General features: G+C 32.7%; 2 protein-coding genes across 2 annotated transcripts; both read left to right on the top strand.

Annotated features, from left to right (window-relative positions):
• The first annotated feature begins 694 nt into the window (after positions 1–694).
• LOC124455688 (sortilin-related receptor-like) lies at positions 695–4437 on the top strand. Its single transcript, XM_047006324.1, has 5 exons — positions 695–833; positions 1838–2070; positions 2299–2474; positions 3367–3551; positions 4133–4437. Exons 2-5 carry the CDS (start codon positions 1854–1856, stop codon positions 4338–4340), a joined length of 786 nt encoding a protein of 261 aa, XP_046862280.1. The 5' UTR covers positions 695–833; positions 1838–1853; the 3' UTR covers positions 4341–4437.
• A 5389-nt stretch (positions 4438–9826) lies between these two features.
• Positions 9827–11448, top strand: LOC124455846 (low-density lipoprotein receptor-like). Its single transcript, XM_047006464.1, has 3 exons — positions 9827–9898; positions 10476–10660; positions 11241–11448. The coding sequence occupies exons 1-3, from the start codon at positions 9827–9829 to the stop codon at positions 11446–11448; spliced, it is 465 nt and encodes a 154-aa protein (XP_046862420.1).
• The last annotated feature ends 3332 nt before the right edge of the window (positions 11449–14780 follow it).

The following is a 14780-nucleotide window of genomic DNA, read 5'->3' as shown; positions in this document are numbered from 1 at the left end:
ACCAAAGAAGACATTCTCCTTTGACTTAGAACTAAACGTAAATTAAAATGTCTTAATTTAAGGTATTGTTAAGAAGTGACGAATCTAAGCTAATGTGTTGGCGACATTCTGCTTTTTGCTCTGTTATAAAACAGAGAATAACTAACCTTTACAGCAGTCGTGCCTGAAGAAAAAGTAATCACGATAAACTTTCGTTATTTCACATCACTTTTGACAAATAAATAAATCGACGAGCATAAAATATTTGTGTGAAATTCTGAAAAATTCATGATATGCCTCACGCAAAAACACTCAAATACTTGAGAAAAAACTTATAATTTATGCATCATTATGCATACTTGAAAATGCTGAAGCACCGATATTGGTCTTCTTCAATTTACCACGAAAGATTTTTTGTACTGACTTTGGAATTAATTATAATATATTTGTGGCTAGGTTTAAAAGAACAATTTAGGAGTGTACGTAGCTATGTAACATATCCGATAATTTACAAACATATATCCGATAATTCGTCGATGGGCATTATGGTAAATAATCAATTTTGTTTTTTTCGAATAAAAAGGTTAAAAAGAAACTCTCTTAGGGCTAAAGCAAGCAATGATTCATTAATGAATGAATAATGAAGGAGCTAGATGAAAGAAAAAATCCAATATAACATCTACGGGGATATCCGTTTAGGCAAACTCTCAAAGAGACAAAGAAATTCGTTTGTAGCTTAAACATTATAAATGCTCGTCCCTTTTTCAACATTCTCCAGAGTTACAGGGCGTAAGCGGGAATTGAACTCAGTGGTAGGCGACTCAGAAGAAAGCAACAGGTTAAGTTGAATACAGGTATGTGCTACTTAAACTTCGTTGCGCATTAAGTTTGATAATGAATTGTTTTTTGAAAAGCAACGAAGCTTACAATCACCGACCTTTGTCAAATTAAAAATACACAACTTTTCAAATTTTCATGTATCTTTACACTGTCATTGGTCTAATGTTTACATAAAAATAATTTATGCACAAAGAACGTCTGTAATATTATGGGCAGGCCATTCTTTGAAGATTTGAACATATTTACGCTTTTTATAAGATATGCAAATTTTTATTGCCTGTTTGTATAAAACCAAAGTGAAAACAAAGTATAATTGTGACACTTCACTATACATTATTGATATTTTGAGCATATAATAGTAGATTTAATATAAGGAATTGCAACTTACAACCTGCATGACATTCGTCGACTGAGATTTTCCAGACAGAAATTCCATATATTTTTGAATTTTACAGCCCAATATACAATTTTAACAAAGCCACTTCAAGGTTTCTGATTCAAAGAGGCTCTGTGAACTTTTATTATTCAAGTGAAACAACATTAGAATGATTTTCACCAGTAATATTAGAGCTTAGAGGGCAATGTCATACAAGATTTGTTATATTGTGAAAACATAATACACGTCATTCATGCAGTATAGTCAAGTTTAAAATCGCTGCGCAATATTTTATTCAGATTTGTACACTTGAACACTGATGAATTTTTATCAACAGCTCTGGAAAATTTGTTGTTAGGGCCAATGCTTAAAGCCTTAAATGATAAAGTGTTGTGGAGTAGGTTGGGATGAACAGAAGAAATTTAAAGAATGAGGTTGCCACGATGCGATATTAAGAATGACGCATAAGTAATCATTCTTTGCTAATTTGAAGTGTTTATTTATATGCATTAGTTTTTTCAGTTCTGTGACACACACAAAAACACTCACAACATACTTTAAACATAATTTTTAAAAATTACTGCAATTCGAAAATGCTAACATGTGCAGTGTACATAAATTAAAACTGTTCTGTTTTTGTAGAAACTTTACTACGATTATGAGTGCACTTAAACTTGTCATCGCAACTCTGACACTGATTGTTCTGGTACAATCCGTGATTTCCATCAGAGGATTCAGAAGAAAACGATATAGAAATCCATATAGATACGTCACAAGATGTAAACCGCAAACCGAGAAATGTGTTTCTCTCAGATGCGGCAGAATTTCAAGAATTGCCCATCTGCCATTTAGTTACAGTTATGCCTGCTGCACTGGTAAGATATAATTTCTGATTCTATAAAGGCACTTAATAAGCTGTGCAATGACTCTGGAACATTAGGGGGAGGTGCATACTACCATGAGAGCATACTCTATATGTAGGACAGTGCTTTTGACCCCTCTCCACAGATTACCACATCATGCTGTGTATAGTTTCATTTCAAGAATACATTATGACGTTTTTATTCAACAATCACTGATTTTGTAACCCATCTATTTCTCAGGAAGATTATATGATGAAAGGAATTATGTCTGTGTCCGTTACCGCTACCGTCGTTATTCAAGAATCGTATTGCAAAGATGTAATCCATGTCGCCAATTTAGATGTGGCAGTGGAGAATGTACATTAAAACGATGGCGATGCAATAACGTGAAAGATTGTACTGATGGAAGTGATGAGGTAGTTAATCATTAGTGAGTTTGTTTATGATAAAATTTATATGAATTGGCATGGCCAGATTCCCCATACTCACAGTATGCATTTATGTCGCTCTAGCTAGTCTATTAAAACGATTTATGTTTATAATTTGATCTGGTAACTGTTGCAACTCTCAACGGAGGAATTTTGTGAAGCTGTCATGTCAATCGTTTAAATTTAAATTCTGGCGGTGCAGCAATCATGCTAAACCTATGCTTATTGTTATCAAGCAATCAGAAGTTACTGACAAACATTCAGAATTTAAGGAAATAGTTTTGAGAAAAGTAACCACGCTCTTTTCTCTCGTTTTACGTAGAATTAGATTGTTTGACATAAAATCATTTCTTGCACTTCTACCCTTGCGCACACTTGCATCAAAATGATGATGAAAATAATGCATTAAGGTTTATTTTGCAAAGCTGATCATCATTTTTACATTAGCGTAAATTTTAAGACTTTTAATCAATTTGGTTTCGATTAAAATCACTTCGCTACAAGTGTTAATAATGACCTTATTTTGCTGTTGTTTCAAAACAATTTGAAGTATTATGCGCAACGTTTTCACAGCAAAAATACAAAACAAATCTATTTTCACGTTTATATTTCCTACTACGATCTTCAGTTGATTAGTTACATGAAACTTTTAGATGCATGCAACGTTTTAAAGTACGTTTTAGATCTGGAAATTTCATAAAGGCCAAACAATTGCTAAAAAAGCTACGTTAGACATCACAATTCTCTTCCAGGACATTTTAAGGAAAATCATTTTGTGTCAATTCGTTGTAAATTATAGACGGCATTAATTTCATTTGTGTATCTTACATCATTAAAGTCTTACTTTGCGCTGTTCAAACAAGTGCTGTCATCTGTTTAGGTTGGTTGTCGTAAGTGCCGTCGTAGATCATATCTGTTTGCTTGCAGAAGTGTAAAAAGATGCGTTCATAAAAGCAGAGTTTGTGACAAAATCAACAATTGTGCAGATGGATCTGATGAAGTTGGATGTCCAACTCCACGTGGCAACAAATGTGGACCAAACTCCTATCGTTGCCGAAATAACAAGTAATGTCTCTGCTTATTTTTAAGTCCTTTGCAGGATTATGCGTATGCATGTCAATGAAATTTCAAATTTGATGTTGGGTATAAAATTGTGAAGGCCATTTCCTGGGAATATTTCATACGCCTTTTTTAGTCAGCTTTATAGGTGCATTACTTAAAAGAAAAGTTAATGAGAACATTCAATTTGTGAGAAGAAAACAAAAAATTGATGCGAGTCTACCAGTATTGCTGATGTTAAAAACACTAATTGAATCGCCTCTATTTTAACATGCAATCTTTTGAATATTCACAAAACTGGTGCACAGGTCTTAAATGATTTGCTCTTCAAGACATCAGCATATAATCTTCTCTCTGGACATATCTTATTTAAGAAATAAAAGATGTTTACTATGTTTGCACAGAACTCAAGAGCAGATCAGTGCATGCCCGAGACCGAAGGTCGAGTGTTGCACCGACTCGAGAGTTAGCTGCTACCCCTTGCGGAGAAGTTATTTCCAGCACGCCACTGACCTCACTTAAATTCAAGAGAAGTGTAAACCGTGTAATTTGAATATAAAACTATGAATTAATTCATTTTGTTGCAGGTGCATTCACTGGAGATTTGCATGCAATGGTTATAATAACTGTGGAGATTGGTCTGATGAAAAAGGTTATTTCTGTAGAAGGTATGGACTTCTAAGACGTCGTCGTGGAAGATTAGGTAAAAAACGAGACGAAATTCCCAATGATGATGTGAGCAATGATGAAGTGAGCAATGGTGGGGATGGTGAAACAGGAACTACTTCCGGCTGAATTTTTGATTTGAGAACTCGTTTATACTCAGGATTAGGTAGTTTCACAATTACTTTGCATTAGCGTGTAGTTTATTGATTTACTTGTAACTTTTTTTTTGGCAAGTTAATCGTTATCTCAAATAAATATCTGCAAAAATATTGGTGTGTGAACTAAGCTCAAGAACCAATCAAAACTTTATCTCGGCATCCCATAATGACAACATGTGGAAAACAGAAACCTTATTAACTAGACAGAACATTTCCATTCTATCAAGGTTGTCTAAAATTTAATTGATTATTTGACTTACCGCTGTCATGCGCAATTGCAAAGTTCTTGTCACCATGGCGAAAATTCTTTGTCGACAGAGGAAAGAATTTCTTCTAGTAACAAAGTCTTAATCAAAGCTTCTATTGCATTATATTATGATTGCAATATATGAACAATTTTGTTCGTTGCTTTTTTCAAGAATACTGTTTTGGGATTACAACAATTGAAAACACAACAAATCTGTCATACGTTTAACAAAGCCAGTTCACTGCTACGAACACATGTTTATAATTCTAAATTTTTGCTATAATAAAATAGCAAATGAGTAGAATTGGAAAATCACTTAAAATAGGTTAAATACAGTCGACAGGATTAACTTTTCTTCCTTTCTATTTTGCTTGAAGTCGTCATGTAGTGCAGGCCAACATTTTTAATGCGATTAACGTATAATGTGCTAAGAATCTGCATAATGAAATTTGCTTCATTTAAAAGGAATTTTCACACACTATCAAGTAACGTGTTATCTTATGTCTTTCTTACAAAAAAAGCTCTCAACGCAACAGGAAAATTCTCTAGGAAGTTAGTCCAGCAAGATATTTTATGTTACAGTGACAAGTGTCACTTGTAGGGATTACAACAATTGAAACCCGACAAGTCTGTCATACGTTTAACAAAGCCAGTTCACTGCTACGAACACATGTTTATAATGTATTATTCAATCATATTGTCTGCACTTTTAAATTTTTTGCTAAAATAAAGGTAGGAAATGAGTAGGCATTGGAAAATCACTTAAGATAAACAGGTTAAGCACAGTTGACAGGATTAACTTTTCTTCTTTTCTATTTTCGTTTGAAGTCGTCATGTAGCGCAGGCCAACATACTATAAAGTAACAAGTGACATTATGTAGGAGTGAAAACTATGTAGCCTTTCGACGAAGATGTCGCAACGAAAGTCATTAGTGCATGTTATCATTTATCATACTATAATACTTACGCTGTTAGAACTACATGATGTGCTATATTAATAAAGATGCAAATGAGAACAGCTCAAAATTTATCTACTCATATTATGCGTAGATGGTGTTGATCTTCACCATTAGAAGACTATGAAGTACTTTAACCTAAAGCAGCGTGTCTAATATTCTTACTAACCTATTGATCCCAGAGGAAGAACTACTTGTTATAAAATACATAATTATTTTTTATTGTGTAGCTTACATTAATAACGTTTTGGTACATTAACTATCCCAGTATAATTCAATCAAACCATTTTTTACTTGCAATAAGTTTTTTTAATGCTTGTGTAAGTTAGTAAATTCAAATTATTTCCTCGATTTTTTTAAATCAATTTTATTGAAAATTTGAACTTGTACAAGTTCTTTCTAAAAACTTTTCTCTGCAGTTAATTTATATTTCGTTCTTACACGTATAATACCACAATGTGTAATTATGAAAAAACATTCACCCTGGTAGAATGAATACAAGTTAGAAGAGCTTATTCGATTTTTAACGAGCTGCAAAATGACAAGCACCCCATTTAAAAGAATTTTAATCGGTGATCAATGCGTAATTACAAAAAATATGACGCTCATAACACCATGCATACATTATGTTACCTGGGAAGACAAACAAATATTGCCACGTCTTAAATAATCTTATTGCGAGGGAATAATTTGATCGTCACGACCAAACTCAACATTCAGTGAATGCTAGCATTGAACATATTGAAATACCTATAATTATTCACTGAACTAATATTGAATTAATATAAATGAAATACTTATGTTATATCATGTTAATAATTTGTTTCAATGTTGAATGGATTAATGGAACTGCTGTTAAAGGGTGTGAAAACCCTTCATGTGCAATAGCGGTGAGCCTGTAAAAAGCTTTTTTATCATGGTTTCTGTTTCTTTCTTTTTATGTTGAATTATTATAATCATTAACCAAGTATACAGCATGCACGCAAATATTGAAGACAGGCTGTCGAAATCATGTTTACAAATGATGTTACTTGATAATTGTTTAACATCCATCATTTGGAAATGATTGTGTTTCCACTAAAAGAATTTAAATATTTTAAGACAAACTGGTGCAGTTTAAACTCCTTTCTTCAGTCAGCGATAGACAGTATTGTAAATATTAAACACAACAAATAAACTTGCTGAAATGAATCTTGCACAACAAATAAACTTGATAAATGAATCATTTATTACTTATTTGCTGCATTTATTTCATTATTCATTTGTCGTAGGTCTTTGATTTATGATCGAATGACAGTTAAAAACAGTCTCATGAACATATGAATAATGATAAGCTTCAACAAAATAAATATTGTAAATAACTTTGCTCTTAGCGTTCGTTCCTCTATTTTCCGTATTATACTTGGCAATAAAAATTTATTTTTGTCGTTTAGAATTAACCATTCATGAAGTAGAACTAATTAATTTTTGTTACTTAGCTACTGAATTAATTAAACCTGCATAAAGAGCAGACTGATTTTTCTTTTCATTAACAGCTTCTATGGAAAGTTGTACCCAAAAATGTACAAATTCTCTTTTAAAATATCGAAGAGTTGACAATTTAAAATATGTAGCAGAGTAATATCAAGCTTCGTAATAGGCATGTTTACGCATGTGCATTGTTGCAGAAATAGAGAAACAAGAGCAGTTGATGATTCTGTTTTGGCAATCATTTATCAAGCAGAACTAATTTAAATGTTATAAATTGTGACAACTATAGACGGTGGTCAAAGTCACTATAACGACTTATTGTTTTGTATAGGGATTAACTATACCGATGTGAAACAAATAATATCATGCAGATGCTGTCATACTTCGGTCTTTTTTGTCACCTATTCATGAAGAAGAACTAACCTAAGTTTCACAGTGATTGACATAACAAATTTCTATTATGCATGGGGATGAATTATGCCTGTCTGAAATGGTTAGAAATAATCTCTTTTTTAGCGACATGTTAAGTGAAAAAGGTCGTTGTGTAAATACTATAGGACAGCAGTAGAAAGTTGTTGAATTTTAGAAACAAGCTTTGAGAACATTTGATGCAGTATTTACTTTTTTAAATTTACTTGCATTCATGCAATGTCACATCGTGGCTACTTTTAGGTTCAATTTCGGAGTTTTTATTGAAAGCTTCATTATCTTTATGAACACTGATTGATCAAGTAATAACTGTTATTTAAAAAGTTTAATGTCTTCTGTTTCAGTTTGTCTATTTGCTCCGTCAAATATATGTTTCTCCAGGCCTTGCACATAGACTTGATTAATTATAGCCCGTTTACGTTTTGATTAAGTTTACTTAGACTTTTAACAACGATTTAATCACATCTTTTCATCAATTTCCGATGTAGCATTACCTAAGAAAATTAATGCTCTTTAATTGTTCGGCATCATGTCGTCAAAGGGTGGTCAATACGGCACACATCACAGTCTTTAGCTACAAGACTTGATGTTATGTATCCTATATATTTCGGAATAAAACTTTAACAAATTATCTTGTATATTTCTTTCGACGTTGCGGCTATGGGCGAAGAATTTTGATGCTTTGTGCGCCTCATATATGCATGTATGCATGTTATAATCCTTTCAAAACATTGCATTTCAAAAGAACTTAACTATGCATATCTAAATTACCAATACCAATCTTTCATCAAAAATTTATAAATGCATTTCTTTTTTCAAAAGCACGTCACTTTTGGCGTCGCCTCGTGCAGTTTTAGCAGCGCATCAATAGCAACAGACCTCTCTTGATATACGCTTTAGAAGTAAACAGTTGGTCGAAGAACACTCAAGTATGTGCTTCTTATAACTAATTTTATATGAAGTCAGAGATTTTGGCAATATTTTAGAGATCCTTAAGTTATGCAACCGCAAAGGCTTGATTTTCTTTCACAAAATTTTGTTTGGCTTCGTGCTTGCCCACAAGTGTTTCAGGCGAACCTATATGGTAATTTTACTGTGTCTACTGCAAACTGCCGCGCAATTTTTTATTCAGATTTGTACACTTGATTACTATGACAGACGAATTTTTATGGAGAGTACTAGGAAATTTGTTATCAGGGCTTTGGATGTTATAATGCTGTGAAGTGTGGTGGGGTTGATATAAAAGGTTAAAGAAAGAAACAAAACAAACAAATTAAGGTTTTTATGTTTCGAACTTAAAAAATGGCGTATAAATCATTCTTTGCTATTTTGGAGAGTTTATCGTATGCACTTTGCTGTGCCAGTTCTTTGTGAAACGAAAAAGCACTCGAGTAGATACTTCAAATACCGTTTTAAAAATCACTGTAATTTAAAAATGCCAATAAGTGCAGTGTATATACATTAAAACTGCTCTTTTGTATAGAAACTTTGCTACGATTATGAGCGTGTTTAAATTTTTCATCGCAACTCTAACACTAATCGTTCTGGTACAAGCCGTTATTTCCATCAGAGTAATCAGAAGACGATATAGAAATCCGTATAGATACGTCCCAAAATGTAAACCACGAACCGAGAAATGTGTTTCTCTCAGATGCGGCAGGTTTTCAAGAACTGTCCATCTGCCGTTTAGTTACAGCTATGCCTGCTGCACTGGTAAGATATACTTTCTGTAAAACCATATTAAATATTAATCAAGTTAATACAGACTTAATAAGTTATGAAGGGACTGTGGAGTGTTTTAAAATAGTGGGGATAGGTGTGTATACATAATAGCATAAATTGCTTTTAATTAATACCTTAACCAAATATGTATAGTTTTATTACAAGAATGAATTACGACGTTTTTGTTCAATCAATCATTGGCTTTCTTAATGAATCTATTTCTCAGGAAGATTATATGATGAAAGGAATTATGTCTGTGTCCGTTACCGCTACCGTCGTTATTCAAGAATCGTTTTGCAAAGATGTAATCCGTGTTGCCAATTTAGATGTGCCAGTGGAGGTTGTACATTGAAACGATGGCGATGCAATAGCGTGAAAGATTGTACTGATGGAAGTGATGAGGTAGTTAATCATTAGTGAGTTTTGTTTATGATAAAATTTATATGAATTGGCATGGCCAGATTCCCTATACGCACAGTATGCATTTATGTCGCTCTAGCTAGTCTATTCAAACGTCTTGTGTTTATAACTTGGTCTCGTTACTGTTGCAATTCTCAACAGAGGAATTTTGTGAAGCTGTCATGTCGATAATTTAAATTTAAGTTCTGGCGGTGCAGCACTCATCCTAAGCCTATGCTTATTGTTATCAAGCAATCAGAAGTTACTGACAAAAATTCAGAATTTAAGGAAATAGTTTTGAGAAAAGTAACCACGCTCTTTTCTCTCGTTTTACGTAGAATTAGATTGTTTGACATAAAATTATTTCTTGCACTTCTACCCTTGCGCACACTTGCATCAAAATGATGATGAAAATAATGCACAAAGGTCTATTTTGCAAAGCTGATCATCTTTGTTACATTAGCGTACATTTTAAGACTTTTAATCAATTATGTTCCGCTTAAAATCACTTTGGTACAAGTGTTAACAATGACCTTATTTGCTGTTTTTTCAAAACAATTTGAAGTATCATGCGCAAAGTTTTCAAAGCAAAAATACAAAAGAAATCTATTTCTATTCAGTTGATTAGTTACAAGAAACTTTTACATGCATGCAACGTTTTAAAGTACGTTTTAGATCTGAAAATTTTATAAAGGCGAAACAATTGCTAAAAAAGCTACGGTAGACATCACACTTCTCTTTAAGAACATTTTAAGGAAAATCATTTTGTGTCAACTCGTTGTAAATCTTAGATGACATTAATTTCATTTGTGTTTCTTACATCATTAAAGACTTATTAAAGTCTTACTTTGCGCTGTTTAAACAAGTGCTGTCGTCTGTTTAGGTTGGTTGTCGCAAGTGCCGTCGTAGATCATATCTGTTTGCTTGCAGAAGTGTAAAAAGTTGCGTTCATAAAAGCAGAGTTTGTGACAAAGTGAACAATTGTGCAGATGGATCTGATGAAGTTGGATGTCCAACTCCACTTGGAAACAAATGTGGACCAAACTCTTATCGTTGCCGAAATGACAAGTAATGTCTCTGCTTATATTAAGTCATTTGCAGGAATATGAATATGCTTGTGAATGAATTTTCAAATTTGATGTTGGGTATAAAATGCTGAAGGAAATCTCCTGAGATTATTTCATACGCCTTTTTTAGTCAGCTTTATATGTGCATTACTCAAGAGAAAAGTTAATGAGAACATTCAATTTGTGAGAAGAATATAAAAATTTGATGCGAGTCTACCAGTATTGCTGATGTTAAAAACACTAATTGAATCGCCTCTATTTTAGCATGCAATCTTTTGAATATTCACAAAACTGGCGCACAGGTCTTAAATGATTTGCTCTTCAAGACATCAGCATATAATCTTCTCTCTGGACATATCTTATTTAAGAAATAAAAGATGTTTACTATGTTTGCACAGAACTCAAGAGCAGATCAGTGCATGCCCGAGACCGAAGGTCGAGTGTTGCACCGGCTCGAGAGTTAGCTGCTACCCCTTGCGGAGAAGTTATTTCCAGCACGCCACTGACCTCACTTAAATTCAAGAGAAGTGTAAACCGTGTAATTTGAATATAAAACTATGAATTAATTCATTTTGTTGCAGGTGCATTCACTGGAGATTTGCATGCAATGGTTATAATAACTGTGGAGATTGGTCTGATGAAAAAGGTTATTTCTGTAGAAGGTATGGACTTCTAAGACGTCGTCGTGGAAGATTAGGTAAAAAACGAGACGAAATTCCCAATGATGATGTGAGCAATGATGAAGTGAGCAATGGTGGGGATGGTGAAACAGGAACTACTTCCGGCTGAATTTTTGATTTGAGAACTCGTTTATACTCAGGATTAGGTAGTTTCACAATTACTTTGCATTAGCGTGTAGTTTATTGATTTACTTGTAACTTTTTTTGGCAAGTTAATCGTTATCTCAAATAAATATCTGCAAAAATATTGGTGTGTGAACTAAGCTCAAGAAACAATCAAAACTTTATCTCGGTATCCCATAATGAGAACATGTGGAAAAAAGAAACCTTACGAACTAGACAGAACACTTCCATTCTATCAAGGTTGTCAAAGTTTTAATTGATTATTTGACTTACCGCTGTCATGGGCAATTGCAAAGCTCTTGTCACAATGTCGTAAATTTTTTGTCGACTGATGAAACATTTTCTTTTACTAATAGCTAAAGTCTTAATCAAAGCTGTTATTGCAATATATATTAGGATTGCAATATATAAACAATTTAGTTCGTTGCGGTTTTCAAGAATATTGTTTTATTGTGATTACAACAAATAAACAGGTTAATTACAGTCGACAGGATCAACTTTTCTTCTTTTCTATTTTGTTTGAAGTCGTCGTTGTAGTGCAGGCCAACATTTTTAATGCTATTAACATATAATGTGATTAAAAACTGCATAATGAAATTTACTTCATTTAAAAGGAATTTTCACACACTATCATATAACGTGTGTTATCTTATGTCTTTCTTACAAAAAACAGCTCTCAACACAACGGAGAAAATTCTCTTGCAAGTTAGTCCAGCCAGGTATTTCATGTTACAGTGACAAGCGTTATTATGTATGAGAAAAAACCAAGTAGCTTCTCGACGAAGATGTCGCAACGAAAGTCATTAGTGCATGTTATAATTTATTGTACTATAATACTTACGCTGTAAGAAATACATAAAGTGCTATAATAATAAAGAAGCAAATGAGAATGGCTCAAAACTTATCTACTCATATTATGCGTACATGTGATGATCTTCACCATTAGAAAGCTATGGACTACAATAATCTTAGGCAGCATGTCTAATATATATACTAACCTATTGAAGCCAGAGGAGGAACCACTAGTTATAAAATACGTCATTATTTTTTATTGGTGTAGCTTACATTAACGTTTTGGTACTTTAACTATCCTAATGTAATCCAATCAAACAATTTTTTAATGGCAAGAAGTTTTTTAATGCTTGAGTAAGTTAGTAAATTAGAATTATTTCCTCGATTTTTTTTTCAAATCAAGTTTGTTGAAAATTTGAACTTGTACAAGTTCTTTCTAAAAACTTTTCTCTGCAGTTAATTTATATTTCGTTCTTACACGTATAATACCACAATGTGTAAACATGAAAAAATATTCACCCTGGTAGAATGAATATAAATTAGAAGAGCTTATTCGATTTTTAACGAGCTGCAAAATGGCAAGACCACATTTAAAAGAATTTTAATCGGTGATCAATGCGTAATTACAAAAATCATGACGCTCTTAACACCATGCATACACAATATTACCTGGGAAGTCAAACAAATATTGCCACGTCTTAAATAATCTTATTGCGAGCGAATAAATTGATCGTCACGACCAAACTCAACATTCAGTGCATGCTACCATTGAACATATTGAAATACCTATAATTAGTCACTGAACTAATATTGAATTAATATAAATGAAATACTTATGTTATATTATGTTAATATTTTGTTTCAATGTTGAATAAATTAAATGAACTTCTGTTTAAATGGTGAGAAAATCCTTAATGTGCAATAGCGGTGAGCCTGTAAAAAGCTTTTATCATGGTTTCTGCTTCTTTCTTTTATGTTGAATTATTATAATCATCAACCAAGTGTACAGCATGCACGTCAAATATTGAAGACAGGCTGTCGAAATCATGTTTAAAAATGATGTTACTTGATTATTGTTCAACATCTACCATTAGGAAATAATTGTGTTTCCACTAAAAGAATTTAAATATTTCAAGACAAACTGGTGCAATTTAAACTCCTATCTTCAGTCAGCGATAAACAGTATTGTAACTATTAAACACAACAAATAAACTTGCTAAAATGAGGCTTGAACAACTAATAAACTTGATAAATGAATCATTTATTACTTATTTGCTGCATTTATTTCATTATTCATTTGTTGTACGTCTTTGATTTATGATTGATTGACAGCTAAAAACAGTCTCATGAATATATGAATAATGATAAGTTTTAAGAAAATAAATATTGTAAATAACTTTGCTCTTAGCTTTCGTTCTTCTATTTTCCGTATTATATGTGGCAATAAGAATTTATTTTTGTCGTTGAGAATTAACCATTCATGAAGTAGAACTAATTAATTTTTGTTACTTAGCTACTGAATTAATTCAACTTGCACATAGAGCAGACTGATTTTTGTTTTTATTGGCAGCTTCTCTCGAAAGTTGTTCAGCTAATTTAGTTTACACGGCAAACGATATTTTCTACCCATTAATGTACAATTTCACTTTTAAAATATCGAACAGTTGACAGATTAAAATATTGAGCACAGTAAATTCAAGGTTCGTAATAGGCATGTTTACGCATGTGCATTGTTGCAGAAATAGAGAAACAAGAGCAGTTGATGATTCTGTTTTTGGCAATCATTTATCAAGCAGAACTAATTTAAATGTTATAAATTGTGACAACTATAGACGGTGGTCAAAGTCACTATAACGACTTATTGTTTTGTATAGGGATTAACTATACCGATGTGAAACAAATAATATCATGCAGATGCTGTCATACTTCGGTCTTTTTTGTCACCTATTCATGAAGAAGAACTAACCTAAGTTTCACAGTGATTGACATAACAAATTTCTATTATGCATGGGGATGAACTATGACTGTCTGAAATGGTTAGAAATAATCTCTTTTTTAGCGACATGTTAAGTGAAAAAGGTCGTTGTGTAAATACTATCGGACAGCAGTAGAAAGTTGTTGAATTTTAGAAACAAGCTTTGAGAACATTTGATGCAGTATTTACTTTTTTAAATTTACTTGCATTCATGCAATGTCACATCGTGGCTATTTTAGGTTCAATTTCGGAGTTTTTATGGAAAGCTTCGTTATCTTTATGAACACTGATTGATCAAGTAATAAATGTTATTTAAAAAGTTTAATGTCTTCTGTTTCAGTTTGTCTATTTGCTCCGTCAAATATATGTTTCTCCAGGCCTTGCACATAGACTTGATTAATTATAGCCCGTTTACGTTTTGATTAAGCTCACTTAGACTTTTAACAACGATTTGATCACATCTTTTTCATCAATTTCCGATGTAGCATTACCTGAGAAAATTAATGCTCTTTAATTGTTCGGCATCATGTCGTCAAAGGGTGGTCAATACG

Source organism: Xenia sp. Carnegie-2017, unplaced genomic scaffold (genome assembly GCF_021976095.1).
Source record: "Xenia sp. Carnegie-2017 unplaced genomic scaffold, XeniaSp_v1 HiC_scaffold_4, whole genome shotgun sequence".
Classification (NCBI taxonomy): domain Eukaryota; kingdom Metazoa; phylum Cnidaria; class Anthozoa; order Malacalcyonacea; family Xeniidae; genus Xenia; species Xenia sp. Carnegie-2017.
The sequence above is the reverse complement of the archived record's forward strand: the minus strand, read 5'-3'. Positions and strand labels throughout refer to the sequence as shown.

Excerpts from the sequence above, each read along its gene's own strand:
- LOC124455688 (XM_047006324.1), top strand. The coding sequence starts at position 1,854 with ATGAGTGCACTTAAACTTGTCATCGCAACTCTGACACTGATTGTTCTG. Across the intron at positions 2,475-3,366 it reads GTACTGATGGAAGTGATGAG|GTTGGTTGTCGTAAGTGCCG; the intron begins GTAGTTAATCAT and ends TCATCTGTTTAG. Across the intron at positions 3,552-4,132 it reads TATCGTTGCCGAAATAACAA|GTGCATTCACTGGAGATTTG; the intron begins GTAATGTCTCTG and ends ATTTTGTTGCAG.
- LOC124455846 (XM_047006464.1), top strand. The coding sequence starts at position 9,827 with ATGCTTATTGTTATCAAGCAATCAGAAGTTACTGACAAAAATTCAGAA. Across the intron at positions 9,899-10,475 it reads AGGAAATAGTTTTGAGAAAA|GTTGGTTGTCGCAAGTGCCG; the intron begins GTAACCACGCTC and ends TCGTCTGTTTAG. Across the intron at positions 10,661-11,240 it reads TATCGTTGCCGAAATGACAA|GTGCATTCACTGGAGATTTG; the intron begins GTAATGTCTCTG and ends ATTTTGTTGCAG.